The 16,391-nt window shown below is 38.6% G+C and overlaps 1 protein-coding gene across 3 annotated transcripts in view; it reads left to right on the top strand.

Moving 5' to 3' along the window:
- ptprua (protein tyrosine phosphatase receptor type Ua) overlaps positions 1-16,391 on the top strand; it is a 280,443-nt gene that overhangs the window by 178,367 nt on the left and 85,685 nt on the right. For all 3 annotated transcript variants that reach the window (XM_088090203.1, XM_088090202.1, XM_088090201.1), the window contains exons 8-10: positions 3,069-3,184; positions 7,642-7,813; positions 10,048-10,341. In XM_088090203.1, the coding sequence (XP_087946329.1) occupies positions 3,069-3,184; positions 7,642-7,813; positions 10,048-10,341 (582 nt within the window). The remainder of the gene's footprint in view (positions 1-3,068; positions 3,185-7,641; positions 7,814-10,047; positions 10,342-16,391) is intronic.

Raw genomic sequence — 16,391 nt, 5'->3', positions numbered from 1 at the left:
AAATATCTCTGGTGTTGCTGCTTGTCAAAAGCAGTGAAATGTTTTTTCTGCATTGCGATAACGCAAATCATAATGTCAGACTGATGTATTAATGATAAACACATACTCTCTAGCATTTTTGGGCTCTGCCTCTTGCTTATTGATCAGAACATAACTGAAAATGACAACATGACAATGTAAATGATCCCCTGCTACTTTGATATGCCAACAAGGGTAGCATAACCCCCGTCTCTTAGAAATTACATTTGTATATTACTGAAGTTGTTTTAATAATTGCTGTGGTGACAATGTAATTGCTGCCTGGATAATGTTCAGAGACAACATTTCTTTGAGTTAATGAAACACTTCATTTATGTACAGAGACTGGGACGCATCCAGACTCCTGTCTGTTCTTTGGTCCAGGCAACAAAAGCATTTTGGTTCAGGTAATAGGGAAGACTGTGATTTCAATCTAAAATAAAAAATAATGAAATAATGCTGAAGTCACTATGAGTGGATAGTGTATGGCAAGTTCAGTAAACATTTTGTTGAAACATTCAATATCAACATTTCTGCGATTTGCCAGGTACGTTAATTAGCAACTTTTCCTCATTATGTTAACAAAAAATATAATTCACTCAGCATTATCTTAACAGTAAACGTATTTGCTGTTTCAGATTAGTTGTTCATAAATGTAATATCTAGGGGGCAGACAAAAAATAAAACATTTAAAGGGCAATTTTCCAAAAACTACGTTAGATACCCTGTGGAGTTTTTGATTACTAGAGGCACTAAAGTTTTATTCATGTTTTATGTTCTATTAGCTGACAAAAAGTTCACAAAAGCCTGCAAATCCAGATGACAAAAAGACTAGGTGTTAGACAAGAAATAATATAAAAGAATAAAAAACACAAAGTCTGCATACTAGATTATGCTCCCATTAATATTTAATAAAATTACCGCCTAGGTGACATTTCAAGCCACATGCTTTTCATCAGACAATTTAACAATGCAAACACACACCTGAAAGATACGACAGAATGCATCGATGGATGGGAGCCTCCTGGGTACCAGGTGACCTGTCAGGTGATCTGTCAGGTCACCTGGTGTAGTCAGTATTTGAAGGTGTGTGCCTCCATTGTTCACTTGTCGGATGAAGCACATATAGCTCAAAACGTCAACTCCATGGTAATTATATTAAATATTCACAGAGGCATAATCTAGTGTGCAGACTTTGTTTTTCTTCACATGTTCTACTAGCTAAACCAGCATTAATGGCACATATTTGTTTTGACTATTTCATGCTTTTTCACTGATTGGCAATTGGTGGTGATGCTCCTATAAGTAGCAATGTGCAACAAAGGCTGAAAAAAAGAAGATTCATAGCAAACATGGACAGAAACAATGTTTAACAAATATTTAAAAATATCCTGTTTGTACGTGTTTTATGTGGAAGGAAATGTGTTTGTTAAATGTAATGAAAAGAAGCAATGTGCTCTGGTAAAGGAAATGTAAATTGAAAATGTGTTAAAGAAAACTCCACAGGAAGCCTTAAAGAAGCAAACTGAAAATATGGTGCAGTATAATAAATGGCGATGCTGTGGATGTATCATGTCTCTGTGGGCTACCATACGGTGTTGCACACATTACAGTAAACAAATATAATGCTGTTTGTGTATGGACAGAGACTGTTGTGACTAACTGCGTGGTATGCCGTTTGAACACAATACACATGCATTTCAAAGGACGCATTTCTTATGCATGTCTTTGTCTAGGCATGTTCAGTGGAGTCATTTGCTAAAATTAGCCCTGTTTTGCATCTCAGTTTTAGTTGTTTCATATTTTAGTGAAACTTATTATATAGTAATAACAAGCTGGCAGAGAAGCACATGAGAAGGATTCTCTTGTGTTCTTGATAGGGGTTTAAATAATAATGATATTCAGCCTCTAGATTCAGAAGGTTCCTAATAAATGCCGGGGGAGTGCTGTATTTGATGCTGCAGATAAACAATGTCTCTGTATGATCATAGGCAACTGTGTGTGTACTTGCTACATTGTGAGAATTGAAACATTTTTTAACCAACAGTCAGAACATTTTTGGAGAGTGAGGACATTTTAGCCAGTCCTCACTTCTTCAAAAGCCTGTTGAAGGGTAAGGACTTGGTTTTAAGGTTCAGGTTATGAGTAAGTTTAGGTAAGGGTTAGGGTAAGGGTTGGAATTAGGCATTTAGTTGTAATGGTTAAGGTTAGGGTAAGGGGCTAGGGAATGCAGTATTTCTATTATGGTCCTCAAAAAGATAGAATGACAAGAATTTGTGTGTGGCTGGGCAGGTACATTCTTCAAAGATGTCTGTCTTGATAAGTTACTGAGCCACATGTATCCTTATGATTTTATACATATTTTATAGAGATAACACCTACAAGTTAAAAAAAAACAAAAGACTTATTTGGAAGAACATTTTTGCTGGGTGTGTGTATAAGGGATGGGGGAAAAAAATTAATACAGCATAGTATTGCCGTATTTAGCATGGCAACATTGTATCAATACACGGATGCCAATTGTAAATTTTTAATTAGATAAATTATTACAGATAATCTTTTGGAAGCCTGCTACATTAAGACAAATCAATAGCTTCTTCAGTCCACTAAATATTGCTGCAATAAAAAAAAAAATATTTAAGTGAGATGACTGAAAACTGTTGGTAAAGTTTTTCCCTTAATATGCAGTTGAAAAAAGGTGATTCATTGCAATATATTAAAAAATATGTAATTGCAATACTCAGCATATTGCTGATTTAAAATCGTATCATGATCTAAGTATCATGATAATTCATGATTAATTCTATCAGGGGTAAGTCCCACCCCTAGTGTGTATGTACATTATGTACATATGTTCTTTATAAATAATGCTACATGTATGCATTCATGTCTGTGAGGTTGTACCCAGGCCTAGATGTGTAGTTATTGCACATCCTCTGAATAAATCACAATTCACAGCTGGATGTTTAATATATTTGGACAGTGATGTTCGGCTCCAGATGTGCCACTTTCATCACTGTGTGTGTGTCTTGTGTGTCCTCCTTCCACAGACAAGGTGCCTCATTTCTCTCGGCTGGGTGACGTGGAGGTTAATGCCGGGCAGAATGCCTCATTCCAGTGTGTTGCCACGGGCAAAGTTTCTGAGACAGAGCCCTTTCTCTTGGAGGTGAGAACAAGAAATGTGTGTTTTTCTTATCTCTGCTCGTACAGTCAAGCCAGCATCTCAGCACCTGGATAATAGAATGGGATTGGAGATTGGAGGAAGAAAAAGCAACGCAAAGGATAAAGATAAAGACGTTATAAATGTTTGGCATTTAGTTGACAGTCTTATCCCGAACAGCTTACAGTAGTTGAATTTGCATGCACGGCTGCTGGCCACTTTCCTATTAAAGTCTTATATAGGCTGCTGTTGACAAGAGCTTTTCATACTGTCACCGAGTTCAAACTAGTTAAGAGAATACTCCCGTCCTCAGATGACACATTTCACCCGCCATACAGTCTGAAAAAGATTTAGCTACTTGTGACCATTCTCTTTGATTAAGCAGTGACACATTTTAATGCAGACCAGAGCTAAAAAGCTCTCTGTAGTAACTGAAGGTTAGTTATTAAACGTGCCTCCTTCTCCTCCTTAATCTCGATGCCCAAAGATGCCTCGTGATGGCATCATCTTGAAGTGTTGCCCCTGAGCATCATCCGCAGACCTGACTGTGAACAGTTTTCATAGAGAATATTTCATCAATGGAAAATATTATCCAATAAAAACCAACAGCGAGGTCAGAAGATATTCCAAAACACAGTCAAACATTGATACCATGGGGTATAGAAGAAATCGATTTTTTGTTATTTAGTCAAATTGACCCTTCAGAATATTGTCAAGGTGTAGCTAATAAGTTAATCAAGCTTATTGAATCTTAAAATATCAAGAGACTGACTGGCAGTAATACTAAGTATTGAGATAAACATGATGTCCAAGTTGCAAACAAGGACAACACACTGGAGTTTATGCCAACCTGTTATTGTTTCTATTTTTATTAGTCAGTTGAGTAAACGACAAACCAATTGTCTGAGTTGATGAGAACTGTCAAAACATATCCATAAACAAATACCTGCAACACAATAAAAATGGGATTTGGACTGCACAGTATTTTTCACCAGCCCCCTTTTCACAGCCGGTTTAAGGCCAGAATATTGCACCTCTATTCCACCTCACCATTTTGTAAAAGAGGTACAAACACAGCACCCAATCTCAAGAAAAAATGTCACATTGTATATTTCTGCAAACCAGGAATGCATGATAGAAATAGAAAATTCCTTCATGTTTTTTTTTACATTGATGGTGTTCCAAGGGTTTGAGGTTTAGCTGGTGCTCTTTTAATTCCGTCATCTTGTAAAAGCTAATGGATGGTAAACATGCATTCATACACATTTTCTTTTGCAGATTTTCTAGAAATGTAGTTAATTTTTGTGCTACACTGGGATTTAAACCTGTCTAGAGGCTAGGAGGAATCTTTACTAGGTCTGAAATAATTACTAAAGTGGCAGGAAGTTACATATAAACATATCCTCATGCAACTGTTAAAATAATATCCTAGAAAAATGGACAGGTATTATACAATATCCCAGGGAATAACAGCACACAAATGATGTTACGCTCTTGCCCTAAAGCTTAGTAATTCAGATAAAGTTACAAAGCTTATGTTTAGGCAAGTAAAGTTAGTTTTAGGAAATAAAAACATAGCAATGATGTACCTTAAAATAACTCAAGGGTCATATGGTTCAGAACACCCGTCTCGTGGTGAAAGTCCTGTTCTTTTTGACCAAAACCCTGCCCAAACCTGCCCCCTGTATGGCCCTCTAAGAACCACTTGCTTTTTCGCAATTGCAACTACAATATCCACTTCTATGGAGCTAAAGCTATATGTGGCAATACAAGTCAGGATATCTTAGCATATGCTGCATCAATTTTTGCTATTATTTTTTAACATCTGCCCTCCACAAGTCCTCCAAGTCCAACACTATATCTCTAATGAAATCAAAAAATGGATAGAGTCACCTCCTTTGACCTTCAGATGAACTAAGGAAATGAGACATTATCCTGACCGTCTGCGCAGTAGTGGAAATAATACTGTAATCTGATCATGTTAAATAATGCAGTAAGTTTGTGACTCTGAGTTTTTTTCTTTTAATGGTTGTGTTGTTGCAGGGAAATGAGTCATGTGAGGGTTTGGAAGATTATTAAGTTTGCGCCTCTGCTTTTGTAGTGTTTTGATTGTGATGGCATTTAGTTTACTAAAGCCCCTAAAGTCATTTCTCTCATGCACCAACTGAAAATAGTTTCAATTTTCCTAGTTTGAATATGAGCTAATATTAGTCTTCAAAAATCCATCCCTGAATGCCTCCACTCTTCCTCTGGCCTTGAAGCATGCACATCTAAGTGCTTTTGAAATGATGGCAGCAGGGAGAAGGCGCTTTGCAAATGAGATCTCACTATACTTGGTGATCCATCCCTTGTGTTTCCGCCCGATTTTATTTCACACCCCTCCCTCTCGCTCTCTCTCTTCTCCGAATTGAAGCCTTTGAAGATCATCGGCATGTAAAAAAGACATTTTTATCAGTTTCAGAGTTTGCGACTTTGTTGACGGAGCCACACACACACGCACACACACACACAGGAAGGAAGATGCAAACAAACAAATACAAGGCTTGTCTTTTGTAATTTGACAGTGTGTTGCAGTGAACTTCTCCCCATAAGTCAACACTCGCTTCAGCTCCTCCCAACTTTTCTCATTAAGAAAAAAAAACTGGTAACAGCAGAAAATAGAGATATATCACAAACCATTACTGCCTTCTGTTCCTCCATTTGTTGTTCGGGGCCGTTTGATCATCAACACTGAGACTGCTAATTGCTGCCTTCTCTTTGATCTCTCCGGTGCTGTGGAGGTCCTCTCTGCTTCAGTCTGTGGCTGCTCTCCTCCACTCTTTCTTCTATTTAGGTAGTCCAAACAAATTGTTAGCATAATGTTTCTTAATCAATTAGCATCATATTTCCGGCACTGTCCTCTGGCCCGCGCCACAGACGGCTGTCTCAGATGCTATTTACATCTTTTACATCGACGAGTCCAAACCTGCATTAGTTACTGCACCGACTTTTAATTACAGTACAACCCAGGGCTCGCTGCCGGGCGCGAATGGCTGCACAATCGCCTAATGGGAGCCTCTGTTTGCTTTAAAAGCCTAAAGGTGGACTTTAATGTTGGATACAGATTTTAGGTGACTGATGTTAAAAATCAAACGTGTGCATGCTGTACTCTGAAGTGTCACTTCAAAATGAATATTGAGAGCAAAAAAAGTAGCAAGTAAATAAAAAAAAAATCATTTGGTGCTTTTAACAAAGAGAAGATGGATTGTATTGTATTGTATACAAAAGTTAAAATGCGTTATAATCTGTATATTTAGGCATTAGTACCCAGCCAGTGTACATCCCAGCTGACATTTATATGTGGGGCCCATGAGGGTAGTAAATGGGCTAAAAATGGGCCCTATGTGGGATTGTGCAGGGGTTTCATAATCGCCCAATACCAATTGCCCCAATAGGTGTGTTTACCCAAGTGGGTCCCAGATAAGATGCCACTTTGGACCAATCACCACTTGGTACCCAGGTAGCCTTAGCACAGGCATGTCCAAAGTCTGGCCTTAGGGCCAAGCATGGCTGGTTTGTAATGGCCCCCAGCTTGTCTTCCAAAATATACTATATATCTGTGATACTTAACTTATGGCCCACAGGCTGAATCTGGTCCCAACAAAAATATTCTTGTTTTTTTTTTTTTTTTTTAATAACCCATATAATGCAAGAAGTATTTGGCCCCCAGATATTGCACATAATTTAATCTGGCCAGAATTCAAAACAGTTTGGACACCCCTGCCTTAATGTACCCAATGTGGGGTCCACTCTGGTAAATCCACCCATGTGGGCAATTGGCACAGGGCCGTTACGGGATCCTTGGACAATCCAATATAGGGCCCATTTTTCAGCCCATTTACCACCCACATGGCCACTACATAAATATATTGTCCCTATTGGGATCTAATTTCATATTTTCTTACAGTATTTTTTCCCTCTGTCTTACTAAACCAATTCCAACATGCGGATGTCAAACCTACTTACTTTTAAAAAGCGAGGTGAAGAAAAGCAGGTGACAGTTTACATAATAATCTGGTTATTCTGTCAGAGTGAGGCATATATTGCTGCTCCCACCTGGAACAGCTCATTGCAAGTGTTGGCCTCACTATCCTGTTCCATGGGTTGAGCCAATTGCCAGTGCGCCTGGAGCGCTGACACATTAGCATAGCGAGAGATGAGGAGATGTCAGTTCGAGGCCCCTGTGCCGGAAACAATACGCCGAGAGGTCTGTGTCACTAGCCTCACGAGAGAAAAACACCATTGTTACTGGTGACATTTATCATGCATTTATTATCTTGCCCTCCCATGTAGCTAATTTCAACCCTCCTTTGTCTTCCTGTCTGCTTCTCAGCCTGCCGCTCAGTTTTAATCACATAAATAGACTTGAGGTAAACATGTGCGGGTGGGTCGCTCACTGCTTTCTCTCTGTGGTGTTCTGTCAGCGGAGAAACAGCATAGTGCTGGACACGTCCTTGCTGTCTCGGTTGAGCCACAAGCGGCTGATGGCAACTTTCCAGGTGGAGGCGCAGCGTGGGGAGCAGGACCTCTACCGCTGCATCACTCTGTCCTCCAGAGGCGCAGCTGTCTCTAACTTTGGAGAACTCATTGTCAGAGGTAAGCTTGAACACGTGACTGATTTAAACAGTGTTGGGCCCTCTTTTGATGCAAGTTAGCTCTTCACTGTACATACAGAAACATACAACCCATATCTTAACTTCATTCAACTGTCCAACCCTCCAAAATGACAAAAAAGCAAAGCATTAAAAGAATTAGTGTCTGTATTATAATGACTGATTTTCATATTGTAATTCCACAAACTCGTTACTGAACAAAGTCACTCAGTGATGCATAAATGGAGTTAGAATTTAGTTAGTCTAGTTTAGAATTAAGACAGGATGCAGGGGGAAACAGGTAGCCTGGCTCTGTCCAAAATGGGGAAAAAAGCCTACCAACACCTACAAACTTTTGGTTAAGAAATAGGTCTATCCCTTAAACTACAAATTGTTATTTTTGAATTTCTATCTCTGTACAAGTGAAACACACAAGACACATCTGTATATCATTTAATTTTTGAGGTGGTGGTGGATGTGTTTTTGAACTTTGGACACATCCAATCTCGCTTATTCCACCTCTTCCAGTCATTACGCCTTGGCTAGCTTGGCTAACCACTTCCTGACTACACCTCGATAGTTACCGTGATAAACAGACAATAGATTTTGGGTAGGGCAATATATCGTTTATACTCGATGTATCGAGGCTTGTTCTATGTGGGATGTATAAAATTACACGTACAAGGTACAAGGTAGATGTATTAGTCATTTTTTAAACTACATTTAATAATATATAACCGTTGACTGCAAAGTTCAAGTTAGCATCAAACCATCATCACTTTCGGCACGAGAGAAGCCAGGTACTTCAAAATGAAAGAGCCACTGGTTCCGCTTTGATTTATCTGATTGTAGCAATACTTAAACTTCATTATTACAGTGTTTTTTTATAACCTTCTTATCATAGTATTTTATATTTAACTTTATTATAAAAGTATTTTATTCAAGGTTATTATAACAGCACTGCATAGTACTTTATTTAACTTTATTTTAACAGCACTTCATTAAACTTCATTATAACAGTATTTGATCTAACTTTATCATAATAGAACTTTATTTGAATTTGTTTTAACAGTACATTTTTTAACTCAATAATAACAACAGTATTTTATCTAACTTTATTTAGATTTATTATAAAAGTACTTTATTGAAATTTATTGTAATAGTCCTTTATTTAACTTTATTGTAACTATATTGTATTTAGCTTTGTTGTAACAGTATAACTTTATTATAACAGCACTATATTTAACTTTATTATGACGGTATTTTATTTAATCTTATTTTCAACAGTACTTTATTTAACTGTTTAATATAAAAGTTGCTACTTTTTTCTACTTTATTGTAAATGTACTTATTTAGTAGTTAAGTATTTTAGTGGTTTGAAACATTGAGGTAAAAAGTGTGTATCACATTAAAATAAAATATAAAATAAATAATAATAAATAAAATATCACGTTATTATTTATAGGTAATATTGTCCAGCCATAATTAGATTGATTTCAATCTCACTCTCAGAGAGAAAGCCAAAAAACATATTCCAAAAAATGCTGAGTGACTCCTTTAAGCAAACCAACATGCAGTCTACCTCTATGTCATATTTTAATGAATAATGTCATAAGACCCTCTGTAGGCAGGTGTAGACACTGTGTAATATACCTGTCTACTCTCCCTTCACCCACACACACATACACATTTCCTTACACACTGCATCATGTGATGAATTAATTAGCTGTTCACTGGGTTGATAGGGTCATATTATCCATCAAGGCTGAATTTCTTTATGTGCAGAGAGGACAGAATTAGTTAGGCAATTATTCATGCAAATAAGCTCTTATTCTGCGTCATTAGAGTGAAAATTAAGAATTTACGGCATTCAAGAGTCTCTCTGTCTCTCTCTCTCGCTCTCTCTGTGTGTGTCGCGCTCTCATAGTCCTGATGTGATTAAAAGATTTTTATGACTCAATGCTCTAGCAGAGCAGAAATAATGTTATTCAAACTGTAAAACAAAAAGAGAGAAAATCAAAGACAGAAAACCCTGACTTCGCCTTTGCTGTCATGACTTTGCTCATTTCTGCAACAAATGGAAATGTTTGACTGTCTTTAATTAGCATTTTCAATGACTGATTTTCATCTGTACTTTTCTGTTTCTTCTGAGTGATATCGCTCATAAATGACACCAAAACTCTAATAGGATTACGTATTTAGATACATAGAATAATGACAAGACATTCTTTATTGCAGTGCCCCCAACACCGATCGCACCCCCACAGCTCCTGCGGGCAGGCCCCACCTATCTGATCATTCAGCTCAACACCAACTCCATTGTGGGAGACGGACCGGTCATTCGGCGGGAAATCCAGTACCGGGCCAGCCAGTCCACATGGACTGAAACTCATGGTGTGGGTTCACTTACATATAAGATTTGGCATTTGGAGCCGGACACAGAGTACCGCATCAGTGTGCTGCTCACCCGGCCTGGGGAGGGAGGTACGGGAGCGCCTGGACCTCCTCTGACCAGCAGGACAAAGTGTGCGGGTGAGTCAGATCAAACATTGATAACTTCCATGATGATGAAGTACATTTGAGTTGTAGTTGGGGAGACAGAAACCATCAGGAAGAACCTCACTGGCTGTGATAAACCTCAGTGGGCAGGGCTTTATGGTGAGTTATTGCCTAACTTAGGCTGGATGTATTGAGATGTTTTTAATAGTGGTTTAATGTCACATCAGTGGAAACGCTATCTGCCCTGGCTATCCATGATGGCAGGTCAGGGATATGTGGATGCTCCTCTGCAGAGCACTTGATTGTGACAAGGGAAGTTGAAGAGGGACGGGTATGGGCTCGACTCAAACAAAGCTGCAGGGCATGCAGCACACTTTTAATTGATGTCATGGGCCAAATTTAAAATCTAAAATATGAAATTATTGTAACATCTACAAAAAAAATGTCTTGCAACTGGCCAAATGGGCAGGAGCTACAGCACCACGTGGGGTCTCTCTGTGCACATACCTGTTTACCTCAAGCATTTTTGCCTCTGGACAGCCCCGCTAATAGCGCATGCTGCATGACTTTTCATGATGAAACTATGCCAAAATATAAAAAAGACATATCAGCTAAAGAGAAACACGGCTCCATGGCAACCTTTGCATTACCCAAAGCCTATATAAATCATATTTATGTAGGATAGAAATAAGAAAAAGAGAAACTACCAAAAATCCATTGCTGTTAGTGTTCTGCATTTTGTATTATGAATACATTTTAATTGTGGTATGGCCCTCCAGATGGCAATAATGGTGTGTTTATCCAATCGTGAGATCGAATGAGAATTTTTCTTTATACAAGGTCCAAGACAGATTTATTGGTCATTTTGGTATAATTTTTTTATGGCCAAATACCTGCAGAGACAGACATTCCCATTAGCCTCAGCTGTGTGTTCAGTACTAATGGGGAAATGTTACTTTGCTGGCTCACTAAATGTTGATGGTGAACGTGCTTGCTTGGCATTGGCATGTTAGATGCTGATGTAAGCATTTGATCACAGCAGTGCTGTGCAAGTACACACAGCTGCTCCGCGTAGCACGATTTCAAACCATTTGTCTTGCAAAGGTGGCGCCAACAAGTTTCGAATTAAGATGTCTTCATCAGAGTTTTTATTCCACATCTACAATTACATGATTTCGTATTTTAAAACAGTTTTGAAGTCTGTATTAACAGGGAAGTCCTGTTTAGGAATCAAATGAACACATTTGTTGACTGATGTTGACTGGTTTGCAGTCAGTTTCCACCCATCTAGCAGCACTGTGGTTACCTTCTATTTAGTTTCCTCCACAGGTCTGTGGTGATACACACACACCAAAATAATGCTTTGTTGGCTTTGGCAATGCAGTTCCCCGCTGACATTGGTCTGATTGACTGTATCTGTGTGCTCAGCTAGTAGGTGGTAGCAATTTCAACTGTTTAGGGACCTCAATATGCAGAAATATTCAAATACAAAGAAAAGAAAATACTGCATGCAAAAACCTGCATGGTTTTTGCCTCAAACTGCATGATTGTGATTGTGATTTTTCCAGTGGCCACTACTAATATGCCATGTGACCTGTGCCACATAACATCTTGATGAGATTTAAGGAAAAAACCTGTCCCCAATGCTTTTTTTCCTGCATTAATAACATATTTTTAAAGGTGCATTATGTAAGTTCCAGACACCTAGTCTGACCAATTAACGGGCAGTATTTCACCCTTTAAATGTCGGTCTACTACTGTGTTCATACAACTTGAAATTTACAGTCATCAGTCATAAATAAAGGTGACTCAAAACTAACAGCAGAGCAAGAATACAGGTCAAAATAAGGCTGCTGTCTTATGATCTTCACATGTGGTGTTTGTGTGTAGTTTACTTTATAGCTCACTTAGCTCAGTTTCAGCAACGCCACAGTAACAAGAGAACAGTCACATCACGCCATTTGAAAAGTTTATTGTAAACTGTGAGCCTACAGTTTGTGTTGTCATCAGTTACACCAAAGACACGGTTCAGTAAATAGTCAATGTTAGATGTTCAGACTTACCAGTCTAAAAGAAACATTGTGAGTTCAGCATCAAACTGCATCTTTTTACTCTCCAGGAGCTGTCTCCAGCATTTCACATAGATATTTACTCTAATTTTGCTTCTTATTACATCTCTTTTTTTTTTTTTTTTCTGTTGAATTTTGCTTCTTTCCCCGAGCTCCTTGTGATGGGGACAACGGTCGTCACTGAGGCTGTAACTTGCACGCCTTATCCATTGACTCTATGCTCCTACCGGCTCAACTTCTTCATCCTCTCCTGCAACACACTCAGGCCAGATGTATTATTACAGAGGGGACAGCCCGTCACTGGCTATAATACAATTCATAGGCATCTTGGACATAACATCAAAGGTGTTACTTCTTCACACTCTGTTGATAGCATTACTTCTTTTTCTTTTAAACATTTTAAACATAAATTATGCCCATATTTACCTAATGCACTTTTAATAATCTGAGTAGGCTTTTCAGACTACTAACCTATACAATAGACGGTTATTGCTTGTGAATTTTTTTCCCTGTAAAAACGTTCCTACAGCATGCATCCTGTATCATTCATATGCAAATTGACGGAATTTATGAGTAGTCCAACTTTCCCTAATTATATAGCATGCCATGCTGAGCCAAGACAAAGTGACAATAAAAGCAGTGAAGCAATTAAAACGAAATAAAGAGTTCAAGAAAATCATTGGCACTATAAGGTTGTTGTTTATTATTAGTTGACTGCAATTAATGTACCTTCTACCAATTATACAAAAATAGCAAGATGTTTCTTGGTCCAAGAAACCATAATTGGTCATGCGACTTTTGATGAGTTGCTATAACAACACTAGCGTGCACTGCAAACTCGAAGCATCCTTACAAAACAACAAACACAAGACCATATGGTTCCCTTAGTTCATAGATACAGAAAAGTGTTTCAGAGTGTGTTCCCGCTCTGATGCTCTGAGCTGCAGCTGGGAGCTGCATCAAACTGTTTTGACGCGTCGCTTAACAACATGTAGCTTGCCTGCAGCCATTGAGAACAAAAGGTGCGTTTGTTGTGATTGTAGCATGAAAGGTGTCTGATTCTTTTTATGTATCCCAGGCTTACCCCCTAATGAAAACATATATTTATACTAAGTGCCAAGGTGTGGTTTTATTTATGGTAATTTACATACAAGAAGAGGATTGGGTGAGTCGTGAAAAACAGCAGGTAATGTGTGCGGGGTCATATTTGGAGCACCGGATATGTGGGTTAATGATTGGTTTGAAGCTAGCTGTAGACAGAAGTTTAGCTCAAGAGCTCATGTGAGAGTCGAGGCTCTCGTGTCATCGCAGGCAGAGGACAAGGTCCTGTCGCCACCTCTCATCTGCGTTTTAGCCTCAGTGCTACTCATGCGGGTGAAAAAGGCACCCTGCCGCTCTGTCAAGTAGACGGCATGACGCCCCTGTCACCTGCCACACTCTTTGATCCACTCTCGTCAGCGTCTTCCTCTCGCCCACCTCCTGTCAACTCCCATTGCTCAGATGTGAAGCTTTATCCGCAGGGGGAATTCAGCACACAGCGGAGGCCCCGTGACACAAAACTCTGGATGAATTTGTCTTCCTAATGTGTCACAGAGAGCCATTTCTTTTAGCACAGCGGCTCCTCTTTTTCAGACAGTCGTCCAGTGTGACATTCAGACTTACTGGTGCAGAGGATTGCAATCCCATGGGCCATCGTCGAGGGTGGCCGGCTACACAGAGGACCACTTCAGATGCTAAACGAAAGATGTGCGCTCGTGATTTTTTTCCCCAGCATTCATGCTTTCTTGTAGTTACAAATAAGTGATTGGGCATGAAAGCATATGTTATTCATGTACCTTAGGGTTCATGCTTTCTGTCTCGTCACCTAATAGTTATGTGACATTGCAGCATAGGCTTGGGCGGGTATCTTCCTAGAATTTCATCGGGATGTATGACAACATTAGTGTCCTTCTTTAAATCCGCAGGCTGTCTTGCCATTTTCAGTCTTCTCAATACACAATACACAATACACAATACACTCAATCAATCAGTCAATCAATCAGACTTTATTTGTAAAGCACTTTTCATACAGTTCAACTGTAACACAGAGTGCTTTTCACGATAAAAACAAAATCTACCCCCACCCCCTGAAACACTCTCACGCATGCACACACACATACACACACACACACACACACACACACACACACACACACACACATGCACAAGCATGTAAATAAAAACACAAATAATTGTACTCGTTAAAAGCGGGAACTGAGGAAACGCTATCATAAGTGAGGAAACACCAGAGGCAGGATAAAATCAATAGATGAAAGATGAAAAAGTAAATAAATAAGGAAGCAGATAAAAGGACTGGTGAATAACATGATAAAAGCAATAAAAATAAATAAATAAGTAGATGAGTAATTGGGTGAAATATGCAAAAAAAAAAAAGAGGTACATTAAGGATAAAAACATAAAGTAAAATGAATAAATATGTACAAATAATAAAATGATTAAGAAAGTAGTAAATCTGTAAACCAGAATAAAATATATAAATAGTCAATAAATGAATAAAGTTAAATTAAAAGCCACGGAATGTCAACAAAAAGTAATATTCTCCCACCTTTTTTTCTCATTAAACAGAGAAAGACAACTATAAGCCTTCTGAGTTGCTGTTTCTTTCTACCGAAAAAAGACTAGCTGAATTGCCTCGTCAAATCGTAAAAAACACTATTCCAACTCAACAGAAACAAAATAAAACTTAACAAAACTGTATTGGTCAGTCTTGTTAGTTGTTTAGTTAGTTATTCCACTATTGTCACAATCAGCAGCTTTGGCTTGGTTAAAATAATCTCTCAGTTCACCAAGTCAAATGTGAATTAGTTGTTTTCCCTGCGTCTGTCTGCTGTTGCAGGGATGGCACAGGTCATGTTGACCGTCGGCTCACAGTCTTGTTCGCTTCAACATGCAGTCAGCATGTGTCCTCCGGTGGCAGGTGATGCACACTGCATGCAAAACCTAATGCTGTCTCTCCAGTATGAAGTTGATAAAAAGATGAGGATCAGTATATTTGGCAGCATTCAAAATCACACTAAATACTCACAGGTATATCGTAATACTGTGATACCGCCCATGCCTATCGGAGCCTATCCTCATAAAATGGCTGGTATGATATCCAACGAAAACGCACTCACAACAGTTCATATGATATCATCAAATTAGTGCCCCCACAAAGGGTTATCTTCATGATTGAAAACCACTTTCAGGATTTTGGAAGACCAAATGCAATAGCCAGAAATAAAAAGCTATTGCTAGGCTAAAACGAACTACACTATGAATTTGTTTTTGGCACTGTGCGGAGTGATGACATTCTGTAGTCTCATTTAGCCACTTGTTAGCTATAGTCTTTTTCAAGACACATAAAAGCCTCAAAGTTCACTTTGGGGTATGTATTGTTGTATTTTAAGTCTAAGAACAAAGAGTCTCTTTAGCTTTTGTTTACCACAAACCTCATTTAAGGCTTTTAACCAAAAAACCCATTCAAAAAACCCGTTGAATTGGAGATGAGATGAAATGTTGATGGATATTCAGGTTTTAGGACTGGTTACTGGGGTCCTCTCTTTGCTGTATTTATACCAACATAAAGCATGCATGGAAGTATGAGGGCAGTGACATTTAAAATGTTTGAAATGGACAAATCTATTTTTGAACATAAAGAGAGTATAAATGAGCCTTAATTGGGCTGCTCTGTGCTGCTACCGTCTTTGCTACCAGCAGCACATTGGGTGATCGTGGTCCTCCAGATTCATGGGTTATGCACGAATCATTAGCTCATCATGGGATACGCACACATTTTTGTGCATTACTATTTATAAGAAAATGTACAAACAGTGCATAAGAGTAGCCTGATTATTGGCATGTTTCAAATAAGTCCTATGATCTAAGTTTCAGTCTGTAGAAAAAATACATAATCCTTGTAAAAACTGGTAGCATATGTATTTCTTTCAGCCCATTCGTCTTAAGGCCTCAGTA

The sequence above is a fragment of the Plectropomus leopardus genome, chromosome 17 (genome assembly GCF_026936395.1).
Source record: "Plectropomus leopardus strain MGB_pleo_1.0 chromosome 17, ASM2693639v1, whole genome shotgun sequence".
Taxonomy (NCBI): Eukaryota; Metazoa; Chordata; class Actinopteri; order Perciformes; family Serranidae; genus Plectropomus; species Plectropomus leopardus.
This window is presented reverse-complemented; position numbering and strand designations above follow the sequence as displayed.